The sequence below is a fragment of the Narcine bancroftii genome, chromosome 12 (assembly GCF_036971445.1).
Source record: "Narcine bancroftii isolate sNarBan1 chromosome 12, sNarBan1.hap1, whole genome shotgun sequence".
Taxonomy (NCBI): Eukaryota; Metazoa; Chordata; class Chondrichthyes; order Torpediniformes; family Narcinidae; genus Narcine; species Narcine bancroftii.
Genome location: NC_091480.1, coordinates 7,772,142 through 7,799,171, shown reverse-complemented (window position 1 = coordinate 7,799,171; position 27,030 = coordinate 7,772,142). Strand labels below are relative to the sequence as shown.

At 42.7% G+C, this 27,030-nt stretch overlaps 1 protein-coding gene across 4 annotated transcripts in view; it reads right to left on the bottom strand.

The window, feature by feature from the left end:
- The window catches only part of trrap (transformation/transcription domain-associated protein), a 228,147-nt gene that overhangs the window by 53,878 nt on the left and 147,239 nt on the right, over positions 1 to 27,030 (bottom strand). For 3 of the 4 annotated variants that reach the window (XM_069906478.1, XM_069906482.1, XM_069906480.1), the window contains 7 exons: positions 24,814 to 25,101; positions 21,816 to 21,953; positions 20,653 to 20,765; positions 19,117 to 19,252; positions 10,961 to 11,152; positions 8,675 to 8,870; positions 1,700 to 1,735 (listed from right to left, as the gene is read on the bottom strand). In XM_069906478.1, the coding sequence (XP_069762579.1) occupies positions 1,700 to 1,735; positions 8,675 to 8,870; positions 10,961 to 11,152; positions 19,117 to 19,252; positions 20,653 to 20,765; positions 21,816 to 21,953; positions 24,814 to 25,101 (1,099 nt within the window). The remainder of the gene's footprint in view (positions 1 to 1,699; positions 1,736 to 8,674; positions 8,871 to 10,960; positions 11,153 to 19,116; positions 19,253 to 20,652; positions 20,766 to 21,815; positions 21,954 to 24,813; positions 25,102 to 27,030) is intronic. The other variant, XM_069906479.1, reaches the window with a different exon arrangement.

Here is a 27,030-nt window from a genome sequence, read left to right as displayed (position 1 = left end):
ACATGTTCACGACAATAAATTTGCACAGTCCCACAGGGAAGAGGTAGCAGATAGATAAGGGAAGGATGGCACACCAGCAAACAGGGGAAGGAGGGTCGGCTCTGTGAATGGAGAGGGAAGGAGGTGAAGAGCTGGAGGAGACAGAGAGATGGAAAGAGAGGGAAACTAGGGGGTGATCTCACAGAAACCAGAGAAGTCTATGTTAATACCATCTGGTTGCAGAGTGCCCAGATGGAATATTAGTTATTGTTCCTCCAATTTACGGGTAGCCTTGGTTTGGCAGTGCACGAGGTCATGGACAAACATGTCAGTGCAGGAGTGCAGAACTGAAATGGCTGGCTACTGGGAGATCCCTGTCATTGATGTGGACAGAGCAAGGGTGCTCAGTAAAGCGATCTCCCAGACTGTGGCCACTTTCTCCAATGTAGAAATTATTATTTCTCCAGCATGTAAAAAACTGCAACTCTGGAATAAAAACAGATATATTGGGGCCATGGAGAGAGTCTCTGCCTTTCCTTACCTTCCATTCTCCTCTCCATTCCCTTTATCACTGGAGTGAAATACGAAAATCTGTGATTGTAGTAAAAACACAGAAATGCTGGAGAATCTCAGCAGGGGTCTCCTTTATCTCTCTCTAGTTCCAATGAGGGGTTACCGACCTGAAACATTAACCCTGTTTCTTTCTCCACACATGACGTCTGACATGCCAAGTGCTTCCAGTATTTTACTTTTTATTAAAATCTTATCAATCTCGGTTTCAAAATCTTCAAAATGGGTTGAACATTCAACTTATAAAAAACTGAATTAGTTTGGAGTGTATGATAATTTTAAAAAACCTGTACATTATGAAGATCATGGGATGCTAATCTTTGGAAACTGATGAATATCAGGAGTGTTTCTCAGTTCTGCTTACCCGATTCTCACTAATTTCAAAAAGAATATGAAGAAAATCTTAGTGCTGGGTAAAAATAGCAGCCCTACAGATTTGGTTTTAAATTTTTAGATAGAGCACAGTAACAGGCCCTTCTGGCCCACGAGCCCGCACCAGCCATTTATGTGGGAGGAAACCAGAGCACCCAAAGGAAACCTACGCAGGCATGGAGAGAACATACAAACTCCTTACAGACAGTGTTGGATTCAAACCTGGGTCACTGGCACTGACACAGAGTGGTGCTAACTATTGGAAGTCCTATTTTATTTATTCATTGACATGATGTACAGGTTTTCTGGCAAGCTCTGTATTTGCAGCTCATTGCCAACTGGTCTGAATTGAGTGGCTTGTTTAGAGGGCACTTAAAAGTCATCCACACTGAAGGGTCTGGAGTCACATGTTCAGTGCATGAGTCAACTCTCGGTTGGTATTTTTTGCTTTGTGGTCTCTACCACTTCTATCAGATAAATATTTTAGATTAATTTAACATTCCGAGATGCTGTGGTGGGATCGGAACACCAGATAAGCAGGCAACTGAATCTTAGTGCATTAATTAAATTACAATGCTACTGCACCATGAATTTTTGATTTAAACACCCGGTTTAAAGGCTCCATTGGGCAGACAAACCACACAACATCACAATGGTTTCAGACATGAAAACATTTTTCAGCTTTAGCCAGGCTTGATTTTGAAGGAAGAGCAATTTCTGACAGTTTATGCAAACATTTCAATATTGGGTGAGCTCAAACCCAGAGTTTGTTCCCTACCTGGTTTCAGTTTTGTATCTGCTGTGGTTCGTCCCACTGCAATGAATGGAAATGTGAAAAGTAGCAAGTCTCCTGGAGTGTGCTGTGGTCAAACTATTCAATTACAGCTTCTAATCTTACTCTTTTCCCCAAAATAAAAACTCTTTTTTTGCGAAAAGGAACCAGCAAGCTCATCTTGCAAAGAAAACATTGCAGTTGTTATTAGAAGCCACCCAACCCCTCGAAAAGGCTCCGCAATCTAATCATCTGCATCTACCAGCCCTGTCCAACATTCCAACCTTCAATATCGCTTTTGAAGTTTTCAATGAACATATAACCTGAACAGTTTGCTGGGGATGCATGTCACCTTGTGTGAAGGAGGAAGCTTTGGTTGAACACAGTGGTTCTCAACCTTTCTCGGTCTAAGGCCCATCTGGCCTCTGGCCTAACATGCCATGGCCCACAAGTGGCAAATGACTGAGCAATATTTTCAAGTCAAAGGCAGCTCTGTAAGGAACACACCTTTATCTAATTTAAAGAAGTTTATTTAACATTTTGAAAGAGCCCGTGGAAACATACTGTGGCCCACTGGTTGAGAACCACTGGAAGGTTCAGCGTAGCTTGTACTCATTCTCCCAATTGTTAGGCTGGATTCAGTTTCCTTACTTCCAGTTTAGCAGCAGTCCCAGCCTTATCCAGATGGGGACACCAGATGCTGGAACCTGTTGGAGGAACTCAGCAGTTGAGCAGCATGAGTGAGAGAAGAAAGGTCGATGTTTCTTGAAGGGTTCTGACCCAAAATCTCGACAATTCTTTTTATCCCACTGATGCTGCATGACCTGCTAATTTTGGGGGGGGGGGGGGGGGGGGGGGAAATAATCGCTTTGTTAAGTCACTTCGCTCTGTCCACAGCAACATCCACGAGCTCCCAGTGACCAGCCACATGAATCCACCTCCCTCTCTCACACCAGACAGAGGCCACTGGAAAAATGGAGGAGCAACACCTCATTTTCCATCTTGGCAGACTCCAAGCAGATAGCATCAACATCAACCTCTCTGATTTCCAGAAACCACCCCTTTCTTTTCTCAACACAGCCCCCTCCCATTAGCTTTCCCCCATCTTCCTGGCACCATTCCTCCTTCTCTTTCCCCTCCCTACCCTCTCTACCTGCCTGCCACTCACACCTTCCTTCCTCTAGCTCCCTAGCCCCTCCCCTTCCTTTCTTCCACCTATCAGAATGCATCTTCCTCAGCCCTCTATCTGTTCCTCCTATCACCTCCTAGCTTATTTTTTTCCCCATTCCCCTCCCAACCTGCATTTGCCTATCACCATGCTCCTCCCCTTCTCTCCACCCTTTTATTCGGCCATGTGCCCAGTTCTTCCTCTTCCCGATGGTATTTAGGTTTGAAACGTTGGCTATCCTTTGCCTTCCATCAATGCTGCCTGACCTGCTGGTTTCTCTAGCATTTGGTTTTTTTTTTGCTTCTATCTGGTTAGGATTGGGAGCCGAGGTTAGCCAAAGCAGAAAAAGAACCCGTAAGATTGAATCAGCGTACAAAACAGCTCTGCTTGTTAACGTGATTGTGTCCCCAGCAAAATATAAAAACTGCAACAGCATCTAGTTCTTCTATTCCCTCTAACACTGACGGTGACCACTCTTTAGAAGTGCTCCACTAGAATACTGCACTTAGAGTCACCATGAGGTCACCAAAAGCATAATTTAAATGCAAACCTCAGAGAAAGTCAGGCGTAGCTGAATGCTGTAAGTCATTTGGGTCAGCTCACTCCCTATTTTTAAACTGAGTACAGAACGAAGTTAACTCCTTCCAAAAGATTGAGCAGCATTTGCCAACTAAATTGATTCTGCACAAGAGGCTGAATGGACCAGGGCAACATCGATTAGTTCAAATGAAGAATAGCTTAATAAATATCAAAATAGCTGCAGAAATTAGTATCAATTCTTCACAACTTCACTCTTTGATTCCGATATTTGTTTAAAAAAAGTCAGTTCTTAATCTTTACATTAAATTTGGCATTACTCTTTATACAGTAGAAGTCCGAAAATCCAGATGCCAGAAATCTGGACTACCTGAGAATCCAGACCTCAAAAATTCTCAAACTTTTTAAATTTAGCGGGCTTGCATAAGTGCCACAGATGAACAGCAGCAACAAGCGACCACACTTAATCTTCTCACCAGGAAATTCATTTGGATACTGTACTATATTTTTCTTTTTTTAAACATAATTTCAAGCATTACTTGCTCTTTTTTGTTGTGAAAAAATATTACATTTACATTTTTGTCCCGTGTTGATTTCATTTCTCTTTAAAACTGCTCGTTTTGATGAATAATGCTAATGAATAAACTATCAAAATTTACCTGTTCATTTCTTCTTTATTCGGCTTTTAATTTGAATTTTAAAAGTACTGCCTGAGAATCCGAAAATCCGGACCAACTCAATCACGAGCAGTCTGGATTTTTGGACTTTGTAATACATGTTAGATTTCATTTTAGATTATTTTGGTCTTTAAAATGCATCCAAATGTCACAAGGTGCTGGGTTACAATGGGAAGCAGCAACACCAAGTTTTTAAATTTTAAATAGATTAAGAGATGGGGAAGTGCAGAGAGACCTAGGGGTACTTGTACACCAGTCTCTGAAGGCGAGCATGCAGGTACAGCAGGTGGTTAAAAAGGCAAATGGGATGTTGGCCTTCATATCAAGAGGGATGGAGTCTAGGAACAAGGATACCTTACTGCAGCTGTACAGGGCCTTGGTGAGACCCCACCTGGAGTATTGTGTGCAGTTTTGGTCACCTTATCGAAGGAAGGATGTTCTTGCAATGGAGGGAGTGCAGAGGCGATTCACCAGGCTGATACCTGGAATGGCAGGAATGACTTAGGAGGAAAGATTGCGCAAATTGGGATTGTACTCGCTGGAGTTTAGAAGATTGAGAGGGGATCTCATAGAGACCTATAAAATTCTGGCAGGACTGGACAGAATGGATGCAGATGATGGGAAAATCCAGAACCTGGGGCCATGGTTTGAGGATAATAGGCAAACCATTTAGGACCGAGATGAGGAGGAATTTCTTGACCCAGAGGGTGGTAAATCTGTGGAATTCATTGCCACAGAGAGCAGTAGAGGCAGGTTCATTAAATATATTTAAAAGGGAATTAGATCTATTTCTTCAGTATATTAAAGGTTACGGAGAGAAGGCGGGGACGGGGTACTGAACTTTAAGATCAGCCATGATCTCATTGAATGGCGGAGCAGGCTCGAAGGGTCGAATGACCTACTCCCGCTCCTATCTTCTATGTTTCTATTTTTCTAAGTTAAGCATGAAAATCTGAAGATACTGTGAATGAGGTTTACACAAAAAAAATACTGGAGAAACTCAGCAAGTCACACAGCAAAGATAAAGATACATAACTGTTTGGGCCCTGAGGCCCTTCATTAAGGTATTTTAAATTTTACAGTTATTTACTTATCGCAGAAACACATTTAGATTTATGTGTGACTGGAAACTGAATGACAGTTTCTGTCGCACTTGGCCAAGCAGGGAAGGTGTGGAGAAGATGCACAAAGAACATGTGGAGCTGAATGACGACATGCTGCCAGGATACGAGCTGAACTGGAGTCCACAGAACAAACAAGCACAGGACCGACCCCGCACCCAGCTGGGTGCATCATCCCCATTGATCTTCTTCCTCCTTCATTGAACACTCACATCTTCATTAAATCCCAGTGACACTTTCAACTGAGCGTTTGGTCAGGGTGACACCCAAGGAGGGTCTTAGCAATCTGCTGCTCACAGACCACGTCCACAGTTTGGACCGATGGACCCCAGGATGAGTGAAGGGCAAGCGAGCTGATTTTTAATTTAGCTGATGGCCTTGGCAGTCAGCAAGTGGGTAAGCAGCTCCAGTACGGGCTAGAAGCCAACCTTTGGGCTCCTATAGTTTGGTTTCACAATTCAATTAGATTGTGACTTATCTGTGCTTTAAAACTTGGGTTTTTTTTACCCAAGTGAAAACAATAATATTCAGATTTGACATTTTCGGTCACCATTCCAACTCTTTGATGGAAAGGGGGATTTTTTTCATATTTTCACGCAATCTTTCTGAGAGGCGGTCCTTCCTGACATGACTTCTGAGCCTCCTGCCTCTATTTTACCCACAATGTGTGTGTGCCTGCTCAGGGACACATTTATTTCACTGTAACCTCTCTCATATGCCCAGCATAGTCACCCCAATCCTACTTTAAAGCAATAACCCCATGTTCCAAACTTTCCCAAAGGAAACCAGTTCTCACATGCCTCTACCCAACTCAGTTAATTTCATAAAGCACCTTGTTTGCATCACTCTTTAATCTTCCACATGAGAGATTTCTCATCCACTGCAGACATCAAGAAGGCTGCCTCAAAAAGGCAGCCAAAATCATAAAGGTCTCCATCACCGAGGTCACAATCTCTTTTCACTGCTACCTTCAGGCAGAAGGTACAAAAGTCTGAACCACTAGGTTCAAGAACAGTTTGTTTCCAATGACTACTAGACTCTTGAACCTTGCCTCACTACCCTAACACTAAACTACTCCAGGACACAAAAAGACCTCTCCGCACAAATGCACTATTTAATTTACCAAACTTTTTTTCTCTTGCACTAACTGTAACTGTGAATATCATTACCTATCTTATATATTTATCATCTCTTTCCATATGAAGTTAATTTACTGCATATAATTATGGTTGTTTTTTTTTTTTAAAAGGTACTTCTGTGGCTGCAAGTACGAATTTGTGTACATTGTACTTATGTATATGACAATAAACTCATTGTTAGACCAAATAGTTCATGTAATACACGCTTTGGCTGATGTATATAAAAAAAATTCAATCACCATTCCACATTACAAAAAAATATGAAAAACCATCTGTATTCCTGAAATTAGAACAAAAGAAATAAAACACAGAAGTCTGCAAACACCGTGGTTAAAGTAAAAACACAATACTAGAGAAACTCAGCAGATCGGCCATCCGGCCCATCGAGCCTGCTCCGCCATTCAATGATATCATGGCTGATCTGATGATAGGCTCATCTCCACCAACCTGCCTTTTCCCCATTTCCTTCATCATGTAAAAATCTATCCAACCTTGTCTTAAATTTACTGAGGTCGCCTCCACTGCTTCAATGGGCAGCAGATTCCATAGATTCACCCCCCTCTGGGAAAAGCAGTTCCTCCTCATCATCCTAAATCTACTACCCTGAAACTTGAAGCTATGTCCCCTAGTTCTGCTCTCCCCCACCAATGGAAACAACTTACCTATGCTTTTCATAATTTTAAATGTTTCTATATGATCCACTCTCATTTTTCTAAATTCCAGTTCTCGTCATAGACCAACCCCCTCATCTCTGGAATCAACCTGGTGAACCCCCTCAGCTCTGCTCCAAAGCCAGCGCATCCTTCCTCAAGTAAGGAGACCAGAACTGCATGCAGTTCTCCAGATGCAGCCTCACCAGTACTCTGCACAGTTGCAGCATAATGTCCCAACTATTAAGTTTAATCCTTCCAACAATGAAGGCCAATATTCCATTTACTTTCTTGATAGCCTGCTGCACCTGCAAACCAGCCTTTCGTGATTCATGCACACGCACTCCCAAGATTTTCTGCACGGCAACACGCTGCAATTGCTTATGATTTAAATAACGTTCCGATCTTCCATTTTTCCTTCCAAAGTAGATGAACTCATATTTACCAACGTTGTACTCCATCTGCCAGATCCTTGCCCACTCACTTCACCTGTTTATAACTCTCTGCAGACTCTCCATACCCTCTGCAAAAGTTGCTTTTCCACTCAATGTACTATTATAAGCAAACTTAGATACACAACACTCTGTCCACTCTTGCAGATCATTAATGTATATTGTGAACAGTTGCGGGCCCAGCACCAACCCCTACGGTACCCTGCTCACCACCAATTGCTATCTCGTCCTTACACTTCTCTGCAATCCGGGTGTTGGAAAAGTCACTGAAACGCTAGCAGGTATATTAACATGGAGCAACCCAGAAATTACTGAGCAAAAATGCCACAGATGTTGCAAATCTGAAATCAAGACCGAAAGTACTCATTAGGTCAAGCAGCAGCCAGATTTTGCCCCAATATTTAAACCATGAAGCCCTCCTGTCAGTTTATTCCTTTATTGAATAAGGGCTGATATGACCAACTCCATACACCTGCCCAATTTTCATGTCCTTCCTCACCTCTGACAAAAATCTATCAAACTTTCAATTTACTGTTAACCTTAGCCCAAGTATCATCTTACTTTTGGAAGTTGTTGAAAAATTTGGAAAGCAAACTGATTGGTCAGTTCGAATTCAAGTGCCAAAGAATGCAAACACAGCCAGGTCCATGACAGGCTCTGACCTCCCATTCACTGCAGACATCAATGTGAGGCAGCCAGGGAGCAAACGACCCCCACCATCCAAATTCTTCTCGTTGCTACCTTCGTGCAGAAGAGTCTGAAAAGCTTGAAAACCAGCATATCTGGATTCAAGAACCATTTCTGTCCAAAAGCTAGCAGCCTTTCCTTGGTACACGAACCATGGACGACCCTGGCAGTACAGTCTGCATTAGTGCAGGTCACGTTTTTCCATGATGATTACAGTGAATTTTTATTGACTCTTTTAATTCAATCAAGTTTATTACTTTAGTTGTTAAAAAGTACCTGTTTGGCTGCAGCCAGTAAGAATTTCAGTGAGCATGTACCTTGTACAAATGTATATGACTATAAACTCATCGTCATTACATTTCTACTATAAAAGCAAGAAGAAATACTTCCTGTTGGGACTGAATTTTTATAATAGGCCTCTCAGCGTAAATAGCTCTTTGAATTCTATCTGCTTCCCCAACGTCGTGTAAACTTCAATTGAATGACTGCTCCGCACCCCCACCCACCACCCCCCACCCCGCACCAAGGGTCCAGAATGTCAGGGAAATACCTTGGTAATGATGCTGCCTCCACATGAAGATGCTGCTCCAGTGAGAAAGGTCGTCCGAGACAATAGGCAGCCGGTTCCTCCAAGTCTTCACCACAGTCTTCATGTCGTGTAAACTGGTGTTTCTCCCCAAATTCGCAGGCTGTAAACCGGCATTTATTTGAGCTGCTTCCTGCAGTTCAATGATCTGCTGAGCTGCCTGCAAGGCAAGCACAATTCTATCAGGATTAGAGGTCACAAAACAATGCATCATTCTGAGGGCAAAAAAGCTGCAAGTCTTTTGGAATGGAAAGGTAGGATCCGCGGCTAACTGTCCACACCCGTACATGATTGCAACAATCATTAAATTCTCACTTATAGGAGTAGAAAATAATTAAGACAGTAGTACTAGAGAATGAAGGATCTTCCAGCTACTGAACCATACATTTAACACCGTAAGATACAGGAGCAGAAACAGACTATTCAGCCCCACTATTTAATCACGGGTTGATCCATTTTCCCCACTCAGCCCCACTGCCCGGCCTTCTCCCCATAACCTTTGATGCCCTGGCTAATCAAGAAACTATCACTCTCTGCCTTAATGACTTGAACTCCACATCCGCCTGAGGCAACAAATATCACAGATTCAACGCCTTCTGGCTGAAGAAATCCCTACGTATTTCTGTTCTAAGCAGACCCCCTTCAATCCTAAAGTTGTGCCCTCTTGTCCTAAACTCTCCCCCATAAGAAACAACCATGGCTTTCAACGTTGGAATCCCCTCATTTTTCTAAATTCCAATGAATACAGGCCAAAGGCTTGAAGGAAATGCAATAAGAAATGGCCAACATGATACCAGGCTTCTTGGGACAAGATTAATAGGCCAATGTTGCATTCTTAAAAATTTAGAATATTTAAATTTTCAAGATATTGGTGGGATTTGAAAGGGAAGGGACAGAATAAAAGTTTTTCCTGATTTAGAATTCTGCTATTCAGTAATGAAGCCTAAGAATTAAGAGCCATGTCCTTCAAAGATTGATGATGGGAATAAAAAAACTTCTGCCTAAAGATGGTGGAAGAAGTTTGAAACTCTCCCCAAGAAGAATCAAAGTTGATTCTAAATCTGAGATTAATAATTTTGAAGAACACAGAACGAGATCACAGAGCAGTCTGATGGAGCGAGGTGCCAGCTTCTTTGTTCCAATTCATTATGTATCCACAATGCTGGATCATTGTTTTAAAACTCTTTCACTGCAGAGAGAAAAAAATTTCTTCTCTTCTTAAGTACAAGATGTCAACATTAGCAATGCTCTCGGAGGCAAAGAGGGCAATCCCAAATCCATCAGATAATGGTGAGTAAAGAAAGATGGAATACAAGGAATCAAATAAACACAACAGTAATTACAATTCCGCATTAATAATGTGTTAATTTTTGGTTTAGCTGAGAAGGTTGAGCAATATTTTAAAATGGAACAATTACACAGGACAACGGAGATTTTGCTTCCTGAACACTTTTGGGTGTGTTTTATGGCTTTTGAGCTGCTGATCACCTTGAAATGTTCCGATCACGTACCATTTTTTAAAATGTAACCTATTTTTGGTCATATTTTAAGCCTATTAATATATTGTCCACAAAGCAAGTGGATTTGGTCAGTCCAAGCATGCTGGGCATGCACTCAGTCCAGGTGTGATGCAAGTGTTTTTTTTAATTGAAATGTTGCCTTAGGCCAGGGCATGTTTAGTCAGGATAAATGCAGACAGGCTATAAAAGTCACTCACATATACAGATGCTGTTCATTACATTGATATAGATTGATACATGTGTTCTTCAGGCAATAGGATAGCCAGTGCACTTAACAATAGCATTTATTGTCTTCAGGATGATTCAATACAGCAGAAATGTCTCATTCATGTTATAACAGCTGCGATACTTTCTGTACATTTGTGGCGAGAATCAGCTTAAGGCTCAAAGACACAGCATGACTGCACTTATTAACAAAGCCTATGAGCTACACTTCAGTTGTAAAATTTGTGACCAAGACAAACCCTGGTCTCCTCACATTTGTTGTTCAACACGTGCAGTCAACCTAAGAGCTTGGCTCAGAGGTACTCGCAGGTACATTTTATGCAAGTTAATTTAATGCTTCTTCCATTTCCTACATGATACAGCATATCTGAAATTATCTTTCCGTTCAGCTTGAAGTTGACTATCATAATCCCCAATTCTATTTCAGGAAGCAAAACTTTTGAGGAAAAAAAAATTGTTGTCCAGCATTATCACACACACAGAGATAGCAGAAGGGAGTTCTCACCTGAAGCAATGGCGTGTGCACATGGGAGACAATGTGTGGAAGTCTCCGCCATTCCCGGATTGCGAGGCTGCTGGCCATCTCCACCAGACGCTCAATGAAGTTGAGCTGCTGTTCTTCAGGGTGGCAGATTGCCAGATAGCCTCGGTACATGTTAACCTTCCAGGCCATCTCCTTCGGGCAGCTCAGCTCCACCTATGTGGTAATCAAACAGAACATTTAGCGGCTACTTCTCATGGGATGGGAAGGTGGTAGGAGTAAAATGTTAGAGCACACAATGCACTTCAAAACATCTGACCTGGTATAATCTGCAATCTTACTTGTGGAAGGGGGAAGTTTCACACAATACACAAACGTGCTGAGGAAATGCCCGGTCATGCAGTAGGAAGGAAAGGGGTAGCCAACGTTTCAAGCCTGGAACCTTTGTCAGGTATGATAGAGAAAAAAAAAAGGAAAAAAAAAAAAAATCGCTCTCCCCGTTGGGGAATTAAACCCCAGTTTCCTGCATGACAGGCGGGAATGTTGATCACTATTTAACGAGGACGTTCCACGGGTGGCACTTGGGGCTACCTCACAGGATCGGTGACCCAGGTTCAATCCTGACCTGGGGTGGTGCCCACGTGAAATTTGCATACTCTCCGTGACCGTGTGAGATACCCACCCCCACCTCAGGTGCTCCCACATCCCATAAACATGCTGATGAGATGTAAATTGGTCACTGTAAATGAACCCCCCCCCCCCCACTCCCTGGTGTATAGGTCAGAGGTTGAGTGTGGGAGAAAGTAATGGAAATGTGGGGAGAATTAAATAGTGTCAGTGTAAATGGCTGGCTGATGATCTTGGTGAGGCAAGATGCACGATTGAGATAAAATGTGCCGCATACTGTCAAGGGAATACATCAACCTTCAGGAACATTCCCAAACCTCAGTAGCACAGATGGTCCTAATCTCCTCTAATTTACTGGAGTTCCTCCACACAAAGCAACAGTTTCTATCTACTCAAATGTACAATTGTCCAGTAGAAGTTTTGACAGAGGTGTAGAACTAAAGGGGAATTATTCAAACTAGAAAAATCTAGGCAGAAACAATTCAACACATCTACAAGAGGCAGTGTCTTAAGAAAGCAGCCTCTATCCTCAAAGACTTCCACCACCCAGTCCATGCCCTCTTCATTCTGCTACCATCAGTAAAAAGATACAGGAGCCCAAAGATGAACACCCAGAGGCATAAGGATGGCTTATTCCCCAATGCCATCTGATTCCTGAATAACCAATGAACCAAAGATACTGCCTTACTTTGATTTTTCGTGCACTAATTTTATTAACTTTTGTAAGGTGGTTGAAATGAATTTTGGGACTGTGACTCTGCCACAAAACAATGAATTCTGAGTTCCTGCAGCAACTGAAAGGCTGGCCGAAGCAGATCCAACATCAACTGAAAGGCTGGCCGAAGCAGATCCACCATCAACTGAAAGGCTGGCCGAAGCAGATCCACCATCAACCTGAAAATGGAACGGATCGTACACTGAAAAGGAAAAAGTTCCAGGACCAATCGGATCCCGAAGGGGTTTTGTTTGGGTGGATGTGGAGGGAGAAAGTAGAGGAAGGCATCACTATTTAAAAATGCAGGGTCAACGTGTAAAGGTCAGAAGGGAAGAGGGATTTCATGGGTGGAGGGATTTCTTTTGCTCTCAGAGGATTTGATTTTTGCTTCCACTGCCTTTTCAGGAACTGTTTCCTTGATATTTTTCAGGCAAAGACCAAAAGATTCTTGATGATCAAGGGGCGAGAGAGGTGACCATTGGGTAGATGAGAAAGTCCAGAGCAGACTAGATGGGCTGAGTGTTCACCTCCCTGCTCCCTACTTGCAGATCAACAGTGCCTTCAAACAACCAATTTAGTCATAATGAGGTGATTTTCTTTGAGAAGGCTTTGCAGATCTTCAAATATATTGCCCTTCGTTTATTCAAAGGTCAGTGGTGGAGCAATATGGAGGGAAAGGGAGTGGGAGAATCTGCATCATTTTTATTTTTAATCAAAGTCAGTGGGGTGATTCTCCTTCGCCTGCCCAACATACTGAAGACTCTTCTACAGAGAGCACTTATTTCATCATCCAAAATAAAAAAGAAGGCAATAAGAGATTGTTAAAGTGAGGAGAAACTCTGATCAGGCAGCTGGTGCGCATAGAATGTCCTTGCTGGAGAATTCATCCCGAGCTCCTTCTCTAGGTAACTGGCTGAATTTACTCATTCTCCCCAAACAACAAAAAAAAAGAACTGGCAACACTGCTTTGAGAGATTTAAATGGAAGGGAGCAGAGATCTGTGACGAACTAAATTTAGAACCCAAAGAAGGAAGTTCTGACAGTCTCAGGAGCATACACTTCAAGGTCCTACACACAAGCAGCATAAAGTCATGACAAATGAGCACACAAGAAGAGATACTCTGGATGCAAAATTATTCTGTTTAAACGTATCACGTGGGGATTTTCACAAGTCATCTCCACATTAATTGATTGGTGATCTTTTGTAGTTTATTACACGCAATGTTGTCTCACCATATCAGGTAAACAAGAGAGACTACAAATGCTGTAACAGGGATAAGATGTCATGGTGCAGTTGTACAAAGGATCTTTATGTTGAATAGGAAGCACTGAGTTCCAATCTGGACATCAGATCTCATGAAGATCGGTGGCTAGAATTATAATGGGGGGGTGGGGGGAAAAACGGTTAACGTTGTAGCCAGGTTGCAGAGAAAAGACTGGCATTTCCTTGAGGGAAGGATGATCTCAACCAGGTGGTTCAGGTGAATATATAATAGTACAAGAGGAACTATTACATTTGGGAATCCAGATCAAGAGAACATAAGTTTCTTCCTTATCACGACTTGAAGGAGGTTATTGAATTATAGAACACCCAAATGTACAACAGAGCAAAGGCCCTTCAGCCCACAATGACCATGATACCAGATTCAACTAATCCTATCTGCATAGACATGAATCATGATCCTCCATTCCCTGCCTGTTTATATGTCTGTTCAAACTCCTCTTGAATGTTGTTGTTGCATCTTCTTTCACCACCTCCCTAGACAGCCTGTTCAAGACACCCAACCACACAAATCTCCTTAAAACCTTCTTCCTCTCACTTTAAAGGTATTACTCCCAAGAACTTAAATTTTCTCATCCTCTCCGCCTCTGATCCCCCAATGATCTCGGGATTGTCTACCTCTGGTTTTCCTTTTCTAAGCCAACCGTCAGCTCCTTGGTTTTGGTGAGATTCAGTGCAAAGTTGTCGTTGGTGCACCATTCAGCCAAGTTTTCAATCTCCCTCCTATATTTGACACATTAATGCTGGAAGAAAGCTTCTCATCATTTTATAAACTTCTACTGGATTGTCCATCAACCTCTCACGCTCCAGGGAAACAATCCAACTTTGCCCAACCTCCCCTGAGAGTTGACACTCTCTACTCCAGGCAAACCGCTGGTGAACCTCCTGCACCCCCTCCAAAGCCTCCACATCCTTCCTGTACTGTGATGACCAGAATGGCAGACAATATTCCAAATGTGGCCCAACCAATAGGTGATGCAGCGTCAACATAACTTGCCAACTTGTATACTCAATGCCCTGACTGATGAAGGCAAATGTACCATAAGCCTTCTTTAAAATCCCATCTACTCCTGCTGTCATTTACCTTGATATGTCCACACAGATTTTGCATTTTGCAAGGCAGCGGCACCACCTGCTGCGCCAGCTGTCCAGTGGCACACCCTGTAGAAGTGTTGGCTCAGAGCCCAGAGACTTGGGTTCAATCCTGACCTCTTGGGCAGAGTTTGCACCTTCTCCCTGTGAGTGCCTGGATTTCTACTGGGTGCTCCGGTTTCCTCTCAACTCCCAAAAGGTTATGGTGGGTAGGTTCATTTGCCCCTAGTGTGTAGGCGAGCGGTAGAGTCTGGGGGTGGGAATTTGATAACAGTGTGAAGAGAATTAAATAAAATAGGAATATGAGGGATTAGTATAAAATGAAAGATGGCTGATTTGTAAATTCCATGGATTAAGGGATTGTTTCTGTGCTATACCTTCCCATCAAAACTGTAAGCCAACCAAGAGGCTAATGAAAAGCCAGTTGAAGTCATTGAGTACAGCAAATGCACCCAGTCCTGTGGGTTCTACTCCTATTTCCAATATGCTTTTAGAAAGGCACAAAACCAACACTTCTAACTCCAATGGTTCTGGTTTTAAGTGATTGACACTGAGCACTTATTTGCAGAGAAACCTCTGGGGAACAGATAGAAAATTGCTTTGAAACATTTGCCATATGCAAATATCACTGAAAAGATCAGCATTTATTGCCTTTGAATGCAATGGACATTCAAGGCACAACCAGGAGTTGTGTACAGATTAGGTAAGGATGGAAAACCCTTTCACTGAAAGATGAAATGTTTGATATATTTATACATTTTTAAATTCCAGATTTATTTGATCACATTACTAGCTGCTGTGATGGGATTTGAACTCGCATTGTCGAATCAACAGTCAAGGTTTCTGGATGCTCCTCCAGTAACTTATCAACAATGGTGCTAAATGCTGCTGTTCAGCCATGACTTCAAACAAACCAACGATAACAGATTATAGCAGTCCTTACAATCAAATGATGAACGCACAGCATGGGGTTCAGGAGAAAACAACAACACTGCACTCCTTCAGAATTTGACCAGAATTGTTTTAGCAACAGTCTTATCAGGTGTCGCTTCTCATCAGGTGGTAGTAAAAGTAAGAATAATGAAATATTAAATGGAAACAAGCAAATTTAATTCCAGAGAGGCTGAATAAACAGCAATACAGCTGCAAGCTTTTTGTGAAAATCAGCTCCCTCATCTTGCTCTGAACTTAATCTAGCCATGAAAAGTGACATCAAAAAAAAAACTTATTGACATAAGTCTGTATCCATTTAATGATACGATGTACCTGCTGCTGTTTAACAGCCCATTAACAAAGGCGGAAAAGGTGCTGTTTGTAAAACAAAGTTGTTGCACAGGAAATATTCAAAAGGTTAGGCAGTATCTGTGGATGGAGAGACAGAGGTCAATTATCTGAGGCTGTGACCTACTAAATATTTTGTTATGACCAGATTTCTTTACTACTTCTCGGTGGAGTGCTGGATTCTCTGTGCAGGCCAAGAAACATTACAGGGTCATAGCTGATCAGAAGCCCGACTGGGCCAACCACATAAACAAAGCCATGCAGTCTGGGTACCCTGACTCTCAAAACCTTTCCATCTACAAGGCCCCAACCAGGAATGATGGAAGACTCTCTCTCCACTTGCCTGGACAGTCCAACTCGAAAACCACTCAAGAAGCTCGACACCCTCAGGGGAGGGGGTAAGATCCCATCCCTGTCCACTTGAAAAATGTGTGACAAGTTTGTTTGTTTTTTGAGATTGTTCATTGATATAGATGAGGTGGAATAGATAGCTTCAAGTTCTTGGGAGTAAATATTTCCAATGTCTCCCTTTCTTAGAAGACCAAGGAGTAGTTCAGCACTTCCCCCATGTTCCTCAGCAACTTTCACAGGTGCACCATTGAAAGCAGACTTTCTGGATGCATCCCAGCACGGGACGGGAGCTGCTCTGCTCAAGATTGGAAGAAGCGGCAGAAGATGGTGAGTGTAGCTCAGAATATCCCTCAAACCTCCCTCTCCTGATGGATTCCATCTCCATCTACCGGTGCCTAGGAAAGGCAACCCACATACGGATGGACCCATTTTGCCCCAGACACACACTCTTCTTCTATCAGGTGTGTGAAAGTAGGCACAAACAGGCTCAAAGGCAGTTTCTTCCCCGCAGCTATCAGGCTCCTGAACGTGCTCTCATGCTGCCCTCACTCTATTGATGGACCTTTCGTCTCCGTTGTTACTCTATACTGTGCAATTGTGCTATTGCCTTTCTTCTTTATATGGCTGTAGGATGGAAGAAGTGATCTGTTAAGACTGCTCATTGAAGAACCATTCTCACCACACCAGAACAATAAACTGAAACCATCCAAGACAAAGCAGCCCAATTGATCAGTATCCCATTCAACATGGGACATTTCATTCCCTCCACAATGTTTACAATATGCAACGCAAAAAGATACCAAGGAGGATTCTTCAAAAGCTCCCCAAAACCACATGGATGGACTTGTGAGGCAGGTGCATAGGAACTGTCACCACTCAATCGATCCCAGGTTTGGAAATGTATTGCACCATCTTTGTCGCTGCAGGGTTCAAATACGGGCCAACAGCACAGGGGCAACAATTGTATTACGGCCAGGTGACTTGGCACCTACTTCGTGCAACTGTGGCTGAGCAATGAATGCCAAGTGAGCATTTCCTCCTGTAAACAAGGGATGCGGGCTACGGGCTAAGATAGAGCAGCAACGAATCAAACTTCCCACAGAGTTTTCTTGCGGAAACTACACTCAATCGTTCCTCTGCCTGCACCTTGTACAAACAACAAATTAGTGATGAGCAGATGTTCATCCAATTATTCACAAGCCTTAGCCTCAATACCAATCAATTTTCAGATAAGAAATAGAGCATCAGGAAACACAATCCTCCCTTGGACCATGTCACCTCTCCACTCATGGGAGAAGGAAAACAAATGCATGTCAGCACAGTGTTGACTATTCAGCAGCTCAGAAAGTGCTGGTGGTCCTCACCACTAGGAAGCCATCAAGGCCCACTCCCCATTCCAAACTAGGCTAAGACCGCCAGCAGGACAGGAACCTTCCCTTGCATGCTGGGAAACAGCATACTTTTGTGTTAAAGAACACACCTGGATGTGGAACAGGTGTCAAGTCCCAATGACTCCCAGCCACAGAAATCCACTGCCGCATTCAGGGTCTGTCAGCCTCACCCACAATGTTCAGTTTCAGTGCATACTTGGCCTCTAAGCATCAACTGATGTCAGGAAGCACCTATGATTTCTGCATTCCATCTTCCCATACCGAAATGTGAATCTGATTTCCAAGTCACTTCAATGCACTTCCTCGCCACTGCTAATGCTAATTTAACAAATTTCATATTATGTATTCAACTTAGGTCTTGTTCCTTCTATATTTCTGATTAGAAATAAATCTGGGTCCTGTGGAAATACAATGCCTGGAACTTGTTCCAAGAAATTTCCTAAATCCACCCAAAAAGGCTGAATCTTGGGACACGACCAAGCTGAGGGCAAGAAAGTGTCCATCTCTTCACCAGCAGAAATTCAAAGCTGTATTTCCTTGGAGAAGATCACATAATTTGAGAAATAAATATGGTAAATTTTTGCAAATTTGAAGCCCGTATATGCAAATTTTAGATATAATCAATGCCTGAAGAGGGCGAACAAAATCAGTGAACCGGTGCGGACTCGAAAGGCCAACATGGCCTGTTTCTGCTCCGTAAATGGTTAGATGGTTATATGGGTTATATGGTTAAATATGTAGTGGTTCTTCCAGCCTCTCGAGACCTGTGCTAATCTTTCCCCCACAAATTGATCATATAAATCTTGCTGGAATCCTGTGTGTTGGAAAACAATCTTCCGAGCAATCCATGAATCTATCTTTTTCTTTATTTTATATTACTATATTTTTTTTAATGTATTTTATTTGGGGGGGTGATGGGTCTGGGGAGGGAGGGTGTGGGAGGGGTTATTACCATCATGTAATGAATGAAATTTTCTTAAACAAGGAAAATGAGAGAAACTCCAGCCATTGGGCAGCTCTCCCACATTTCTGTGGCACATCCGTGGCTCCAGGATTGACAACCGAGATCCTCCACATTCATATGGACCACTGCAGAGATCAACCTTGAATGGAGGCATTGCTCGCTGCAGGACCACAGCAATTTGAAAAACAAGTCAACAACAGTAACTGAGAGGGATGTGCAGGATCTCTGGGTGGGTACCTAGAACTGGCTGCCAGGAGGAGTGGTGCAAGTAGATACATGGCGCTTAACAGACTTCTGAATAGACAACCAAAAATGAATGGATGGAGGAATATCCATGAAGTGCAAAGTTTGATTTGTATATCATGTTCAACATGTGGGCCGAAGGGCTGGTTCCTCAGCACTATGTTTGCCAGAAAGAATGTTAAAATACAAATGCTATGTAGCATAGGGATAGGTGCAGTATCGAGATCTGCTTACCTGCACTAGTGCTTCTTTCATAGCAGTCCAGTTAGAGACTCTCCAAGCACATTCGAGTACCAGGTATGGGTTAACGTGACCTTTGGACTGGCCGTACTCAGTCAGTGCCTCCCATTGGTTCAGTTCCTTTGAGCAGCTGTTCACAATGGAAAAGGATGATGTCAGTTGCAGGAGTTCTCACAGCTTCGTGATGGCACGATGACTTAACAAATGCTTCCAGAACAATGATCCCTGAGGCGTCACTTCACTGAAGTTCTTTATTGCAGCTATCAGCCCAGTAAACCTTCTTGGCCATCTCTCTGAACACCAGCCATCCACAGAAACCCAGACAGCGTCTCATTTACTGATTGGCAAAGGCATTGGGAAAACACGGAGACGGGATTGTGTTGACATCCAGGCAGAGCAATAGGAGGAACCGAAATGAATGGAAATATTTACATGTCATGTATACTAAAATACAGTAAGAAACTTCTTTTGTGTGCAATCCAGGTAATCCAACTCATACAAAAGATGTTGCAATCATAACAAATAAATAGACAAAGAAATATTTCTCTTTGGAGCAAAGAAGGATGATACAGGGACTATAAGATTAAGAGAGGCATAGATAGGGAGGACAGCCAGCACATTTTGCCCCAGGGCGAGAGTACCAAACACCAGAGGACATCTATGCAAAATGTAGGGAGGATAGTTTAGGAGGGAGATCAGGGTAAGTTTTTTTTATATATACAAAGAGTAGTGGGGGCCTGGAATGCTTTACTAGGGATGGTCGTGAAGGCTGGTACAATAGGGACATTTAAAAGCCCTTAGATAAGCACATGTAGGAAAGAAAAATAGAATATTTATGAGGTAGGCAAGGCTTAGTTTTTTTGAGTAGGTTTATAAAGGGCCTGTATTGTGCTGTAATGTTTTATGTTCTAGATAAGTGGAGCGAGTAGTGTAACAGAAACCCAATACTGCATTAAATGGAGAAAATACAAAAACATCGTGCAAGTATAGAGAAAAGAATTGTTACTAAGGAATGTAAGGGCATAATCGTTTGTCAGTGTGAGATCCATTCAAGAGTCCGATAAGAGCAGAAAAAGGAACCCTCATTGAATCTGGAGGTTCGTGTTCTGAAGTACAGGTATCTTCTGCCTGGTGAAGGGAGGAGAAGAGAGTGTGACTTGGGTGGGATGAGTCCATTAATATTGAGCTCTCTCAAGACAGCGAGAATTAAAGACGGTGTTGTTGGAGGAGAGGTCGGTCTGCGTGGTGGTGAGAGCTGCATTTACAACTCTCTGCAGTTTCTTGGCCAGAACTGTCCTCGTCCCAAGCTGCGATGCATCTGGAAGGGATATCACGTTTGGTACATCTGTTAAAAAGTTGGCGAGAGGCCAAATTTCCTCAGGCTTCTCAGAAAGAACAACCCCGGTGTGCTCTACTGGTCATAACATCAATATGGTGAGACCAGGGCAGGTTGGCATGTTTCAGGTAAGAAGCAACTCTATAATGACCAAGCACTGCAGTACATGGACAGGGAATGACAGCGATACCTACCGATTCCAGTGGTCTTCCCACAGCTGGTATTCTGGGAATATGGCAGGAGATGCATTATTTCTTTCATTCTCTTTTCTTGCTTTGTCCATGGCCTTCTCATAGGTTTCCTGCGCCTTTCAAGATGTAGAGAAACATCGCTGGTTACACAAGAAAAATGGCTGAAAGGCAACAATGAAAATGGACAACGTGGGAGAATCTGGAACCAGAGGGCTCGGAATAAAAGGATATCTGTTAGAACAGAGACAAGGAGAAATTTCTTCAGCCAGAGGGTGATTGATCTGTGGAAGTTATTGTAACAGATGGCTCTGGAGGCCAGGTCATTGGGTGGATTTAAAGCAGAGGTTGATAAGTTCTTGATTGGTAAAGTCATCAAAGGTTATGGAGAGAAGGCAGTAAAATGGGGGTAAAATGAGAGTAAAAATATAGCAGCCATGATTTGAATGGCAGACGATGGGCCGAATGATCTAATACTGCTCCGTAACCCTTAATTTTTTCCACTGTGCAAAAAAAAAAACCTTTCTAACTTTGTCTTAAATACATTCATTGAGGCGGCCTTGACCGCTTCCTTGGGTAGAGAATTCCACAGGTTCACTACTCACTGGGAGAATCAGTCCCTCCTCAGCTCTGTCCTAAATCTACCCCTCCCAAATCCTGAGGCGATGTTCTTAGGGACATCACCTCAAGGTGCCAGCTGAGGAAAGATGCACCCTGCAGACAAGAATGTTGGAGGGAAAATTAGATGATGGAATCCAAATTTTATCACTCAGCAATGGTAAAACATGCGTGTCTGCCTTATTTCTCTTTGGTTGTGACTGCACATTTCTGTGGCAACCGTACAATCCTAATTGCAACTTGCTCCAAGGTTTTGGAAAAGGAGGCTTAGTTCAGAACAGAAAGAGCCCCATTGGTCCACAATGTGTGTGCTGGACACATTGTCAAATTAATGCACTTTGGGCTGGAGAACGGTGTTTTGTCGTGTTGTACTTGTACAATCAGATGACATTAAACTTGACTAAAGTTAACTGGTTTTTAAAAAAAAGTAATTAATATGCATGAAATGGAACTGAGAAAGCATTCACTGTGAAATGAAAGCAAACACATCATTTGAAGTGCTTGATGCAGATTGAATCCTCATGACTCTTGGAAGAGTTTAACAGAAGTACCAGCTCAAAGAAGCCATGCTGCTCATAGGCTATAGCTGTTGCAGTCTCTGGGAACTTGCATCGCTTCTGCCAGAGGCCAGCCCACATATCCTCCTCTTGTAGTAACGAGTACAGTTCCGCCAGCGAATCCAGAATCTCCTGCAAATGAAATGAGAGTCAATGATTTCCCTTGCTCTGTGGAATAATTATAAAGAGCAATGCACTCATGAATCACTGAGCCCAAGTGCCAAGCAGCTCACACTGAGAAATACTGACTGGCAAAGTAAAGTTTTGGAATACTGGAGGCACACAAGAGGCTGGAGGAACTCAACGAGCAGCATCAGTAGGAGAAAAACAATGGTCGATGCTTCATGATACAATCTGCTGCTCCAAGGTTTTGGAATAAGAAACTTAGTACAGCACAGGGAGAGGCCATTCAGCCTACTACATGTGTGATGGAGGCATTGTCAAATTAAACTAAATCTCTGCTGCCTGCACATGATCCATATTCCTCCATTCCCTGCATAATCACATATCTGCCAAGAGCAGGGACCCTCAAACATTTTAGGCCATCGACCCCTTCATGGAATCCTTGATCCCTCATTGAACCCCAGGCATGGCATCCCATCCACCCCCCCGACATACAAAGATCACACATCTCTTTCTTCTCTTCTCTGTCCACACTCCCTTGTTCTCAACTTATTAAAAGGCCGAAGCCAAATACAACATGGCGGCCACCAAGACTAGGTCTCGTGAGAGGTTGGCCCCCCCCCCCCCCCGCAATAGGCGCTATTTTAGATAGATACGCCCCTGCTTTCAACCACAAAAGTTCAAACGACTCCTCCCTCCTGGCGTTTATCTACTGCCTTTCGACCCCCAGGCATTTATCGACCCCTTGGATAGTCCTATCTACCGACCCCAAGGGGTCAATATCAACCACTTTGTAGACCCGTGATCTAGAGGCCTCTTAAATGCTCCTGTTGTGTCTGTTTCCACCACTACCCACTGTGGTTGAGCTGATTGTACCATCTGGAAATTCCAGCAAAGACCTGCAGATCCTTCCACTTTGTCCATATGAAAGCAGATGACGAATCTGGGATTTTCCACATCAGAGGTTGGATTATTGAAGGTATTTAAACATGTATGAAACACCAGAGAATTGACAACAGTGGAGTAGGTTGGGGCAGGATGGCTATGACTTGAGAGTCTATGTGTTTGACCAGGTTGACTCCAGAGATGGATTTAGCCGATGAGGAAAGATCATGTGCCTAAGACTATACAGTGCAATTCAGAAGAATGAAAGGTGATCTAATATAAACATATAAAATTATGGAAGGAATATACAAGATAGAAGCAGGAAAGCTGTTTCCACTGGCAAGTGAGACAAGAATTTTGGGGACATAGCCTCAAGATTCAGGGGAGTGGATTTAACACAGAGATGAGGAGGTATTGTTTCTCCCAGAAAGTAGTGAGGGTGTGGAATTCTCTGCCCAATGAAGCAGTGGAGGCTGTCAGTGAAAAAGATTCAAATCCGACAGGTTGACTAACCATTTCACTCCTGAGATGTCGCCGAACCTGCTGAGTCTCTCAATGTTTCCCCATCAACGGTTGTCTGTTCTTTACATTTACAACTCATGTGCTGATAAGTCAAACAAGAGATCAGCAACTGGTGGATCTTCTGAGATCTTATGGTTGAGCATTAGACTGTGTTCTCCTTTATTCCTTGTGTGTCAACTTGACTGCTCAGCCCACATCACCAGTGGTAAGTAATCGGACAAATCACTGGGCACTCCAAGATTCTCTGTAAAAGGACACCTCACTATTCCTTGCCCCTATCTTGTGAATAAACATCAGCCAACTTGCAAGTAGGACTTCATTGTGGTCAATATAGTATTCAGAACATCCACTGCTTCCCCCTCATCTATTCTATATCAATGAACAATCTCAAAAAACAAACAAACTTGTCACACATTTTTCCTTTTATAAATCCATGCTGACTGTTCTCAACACCCTGCCTATTGTTATTTCTGTAATAAGTTTTTTTTAATTATGAAAGAGGACAACCCATGAAGTACTATTTGCATAGCCCATCCTTTCAAAATTTGGATGCCATATCAGATCTTGGGAAAAATCACCAGCTTCTGGTTCTATTAATTTCATATTTTTTAAAAAATTATATTGATTTCTAATAGGTTCTCATTCACTCTGGAACAGTTGTCCTCCACCATTTTAGGAGACACAAAATATTTGTTTCATATCTCTGGCATTTTCTTGTGGACGACATGGTTAGTGCCAGTGACCCAGGTTCGAATCCAGTGCTGACTGTAGGGAGTTTGTACATTGATGAGGGTTTCCTCCAGGTGTTCCGGTTTCCTCCCATGTTCCAAACCTGTACGGGGTTGGTAAGCTCATTGGTGCATTTGGGTGGAACGGATTCATGACCAGAAGGGCTTGTTACCGTGGTGTACTGTCAAAATTAAATGAATTATCCACCATTACACTTCCTCCAAACTCAGTCTGGAAGGAACCTGATTTACTTTTGCTAACCTTCTCCTTTCTCCATGTTGTTAAAAGCTTTTTCTGGCCTGGTCTGCCACTCCTGCTGGATTACTTTCCTGTTCCTTATTGGATGGTGCAATGCTCTTACAGCGCCAGTGATGGGGGTTCCAATCCTGTGCTGTCTGAAAGGAGTTTGTACGTTCTCCCCATGACTACGTGAGTTTCCTCCGACAGTTCAAACATACTGGTGGGTGTAGGTCAACTGGGCGGCACAGGCTTGTGGCCTGGATGGACCTATTATCATGCTCTCTGTCTAAATTAAATTAAATTAAAATTCTTGGCTCCTCTTTGCTTTCCTTTCCATTAAATCCCCGCTTGTTAGTTAAGCCACCTGCCTTAATATCTCCGTTGCAGTGCAGTACCACATTATTTTCTGGCATTTTCTCCTACATAGCATACATTATGCAACAGGAATGCTACAAATACAAGTTTGTCATGCAGACTAAAAGGGGAAGCTTACCTGTGGAGGTGGAGTGATGCTTTCCTGCTCGTAGAACTCCGATGTTTGACGGGGTTTAATCTGAAGGCTCAAGCCCTTTTCGAAAGCCTGATGTTCCAGCATGAGTGTTGACCGCAACCAGAGGTTGTGAGTCTTGCCCAGGTACTTGAGCACGCAGGGTCTGATGGAGATGTGGGGGACGCAGTGAGACATGGCTTCAACAAAACAGTTGAGGGCACTTGGTTGGCAGTCCCTCTGCACTTGGTGGCTTCCACTACACAAGAAAGGGCTTATCTCCCCTGCCAGGGCCTGAGACAAGAAAAGAGGTGTGATGCTTATGAGTGAACTGCAGATGCTAGAAATCTAGAATTAAAACAGAAAATGCTGGTCAGGGCCCCACCTGGGGAGAGAAACAGAGCTAAGGATTCACATTGAATAGAATGACCTGCTAAGTATTTCCAACAGGAGCAGTTTTTATATGTTGACACTTGTAACTCAAAAAAAGATATTAAATCATATTTGTACAGGGCCCTCCATAATGTTTGGGACATGATTTGTCCCTGTGCTCCACAGCTTTAAATTTGTAATCAAACAATTCATGCGATTAAAGTGTACATTCCAGATTTAATTAAAGGTTACTGGTATGCATTTTGGTTTGGCCATGTAGAAATTACAGCACATTTTATACATGGATGAAAAAAAAAATTAGAGTGTTATGAGGTAGGAAGGGATTTGGTTTTTTTTGGTAGGAATATATAGGACAACATCAAGGGCCTGTACTGTGCTGTACTGTTCTACGATTTCAGTCCGTGGCTTCCCTTAGATGTGTTGTGGCTCCCGGGGGGTAAGAATGGCTGCTCTATCATGTGTATTTTCTTAAGTGGAGATACTAGAAGAGTCACGTGATGGAGTAGTGGCCGGTCAGGGAATTCCAGCCCTCTCTGGAAAAGTTGAAAAAAACCCCACAAAACACAAAGGTACAAGAGTAAAAATTAAAACAAAGTAAAAATAAAGGTGAGAAGAAAATGGCAGCGGAGAGAGAAAAGTCGAAAATAACGGGAAGAAAAGAAGATGAAAGAACGTCGGAAGAAGAAGGTGAAGGCCTTACCTGTCCGAAGAGGCCCGCCGCGGAGAGAGAAGCCCGCTCCCTCAGGTCAGTGGAAGTCCCGGACACGGGACTACAAAAATGGCTCGCAGAGCCGAGTAAAAGTGCGCAACCGCCCATGCACATGAAAAGAAACACACTAACGGGAGGGGGGAACAGCTGCGGAGTCGATCTCCACAGCTGAGAGAGACACCTGCAGCACAGCAACAGGTGCAGAACACAGACAATAACGAGAACAGGAAAGAAGAGGGTAAAAAGAAAACAAGGAAACAACAGATGGTCAACCCAGAGGAAGAAGAAGAACAGAAAGAAGTGGAAGAAGAAGAGAAAGGCAAGACAATGGATGTATCTTTTTTTAAAGAATATATGGAATCAGTGAAAGAATGGCAATGACAAGAATTTAATGAGATAAAAAGAATTAAGAATGCAGAAGAAAAAATGAATAAAACAGAAATGCTCATATCAGAGGTAGGAAAAAGAGTGGATAATGTAGAAATAATCGTAGAAATGGAAGTAGAGGACTTAAAAGAGAAATTAGAAGAATCTAATAAAAAAGTTAAAGAGGCACATGAGCTGTTAGTTCAGTAGATATAATAGAAAACTATAATAGAAGAAATAATATAAAGATAGTGGGCCTTAAGGAAGATGAATAAGGCAAGAATATGAGAGAATTTATAAAAGATTGGATCCCCAGGGTCCTGGGAAGACCAGAATTACAGGAAGAAATGGAAATAGAGAGGGCACATAGAACATTAGCCCCGAAACCACAACCGCAGCAAAAACCAAGGTCCATTTTAGTAAAATTTTTAAGATATACAACAAGAGAAAATATATTGGAGAAAGCAATGAAGAAAATAAGAGAAGACAAAAAGCCACTGGAATACAAATTTTTTTCTATCCAGACATAAGTTTTGAACTCCTGAAGAAGAGGAAGGAGTTCAATACAGCAAAAACGATCTCATGGAAAAAAGGATATAAATTTATGTTAAAGTACCCACCGGTACTTAAAATAGTTATTCCAGGGCAACAAAACAGACTATTCTCGGATCCAGAGGAAGCACAAAAATTTGCAGAACAACTACAAAACAAGCAGAGAGATGAAGACATGTAATGAGAGTAAAAATGACCACGAA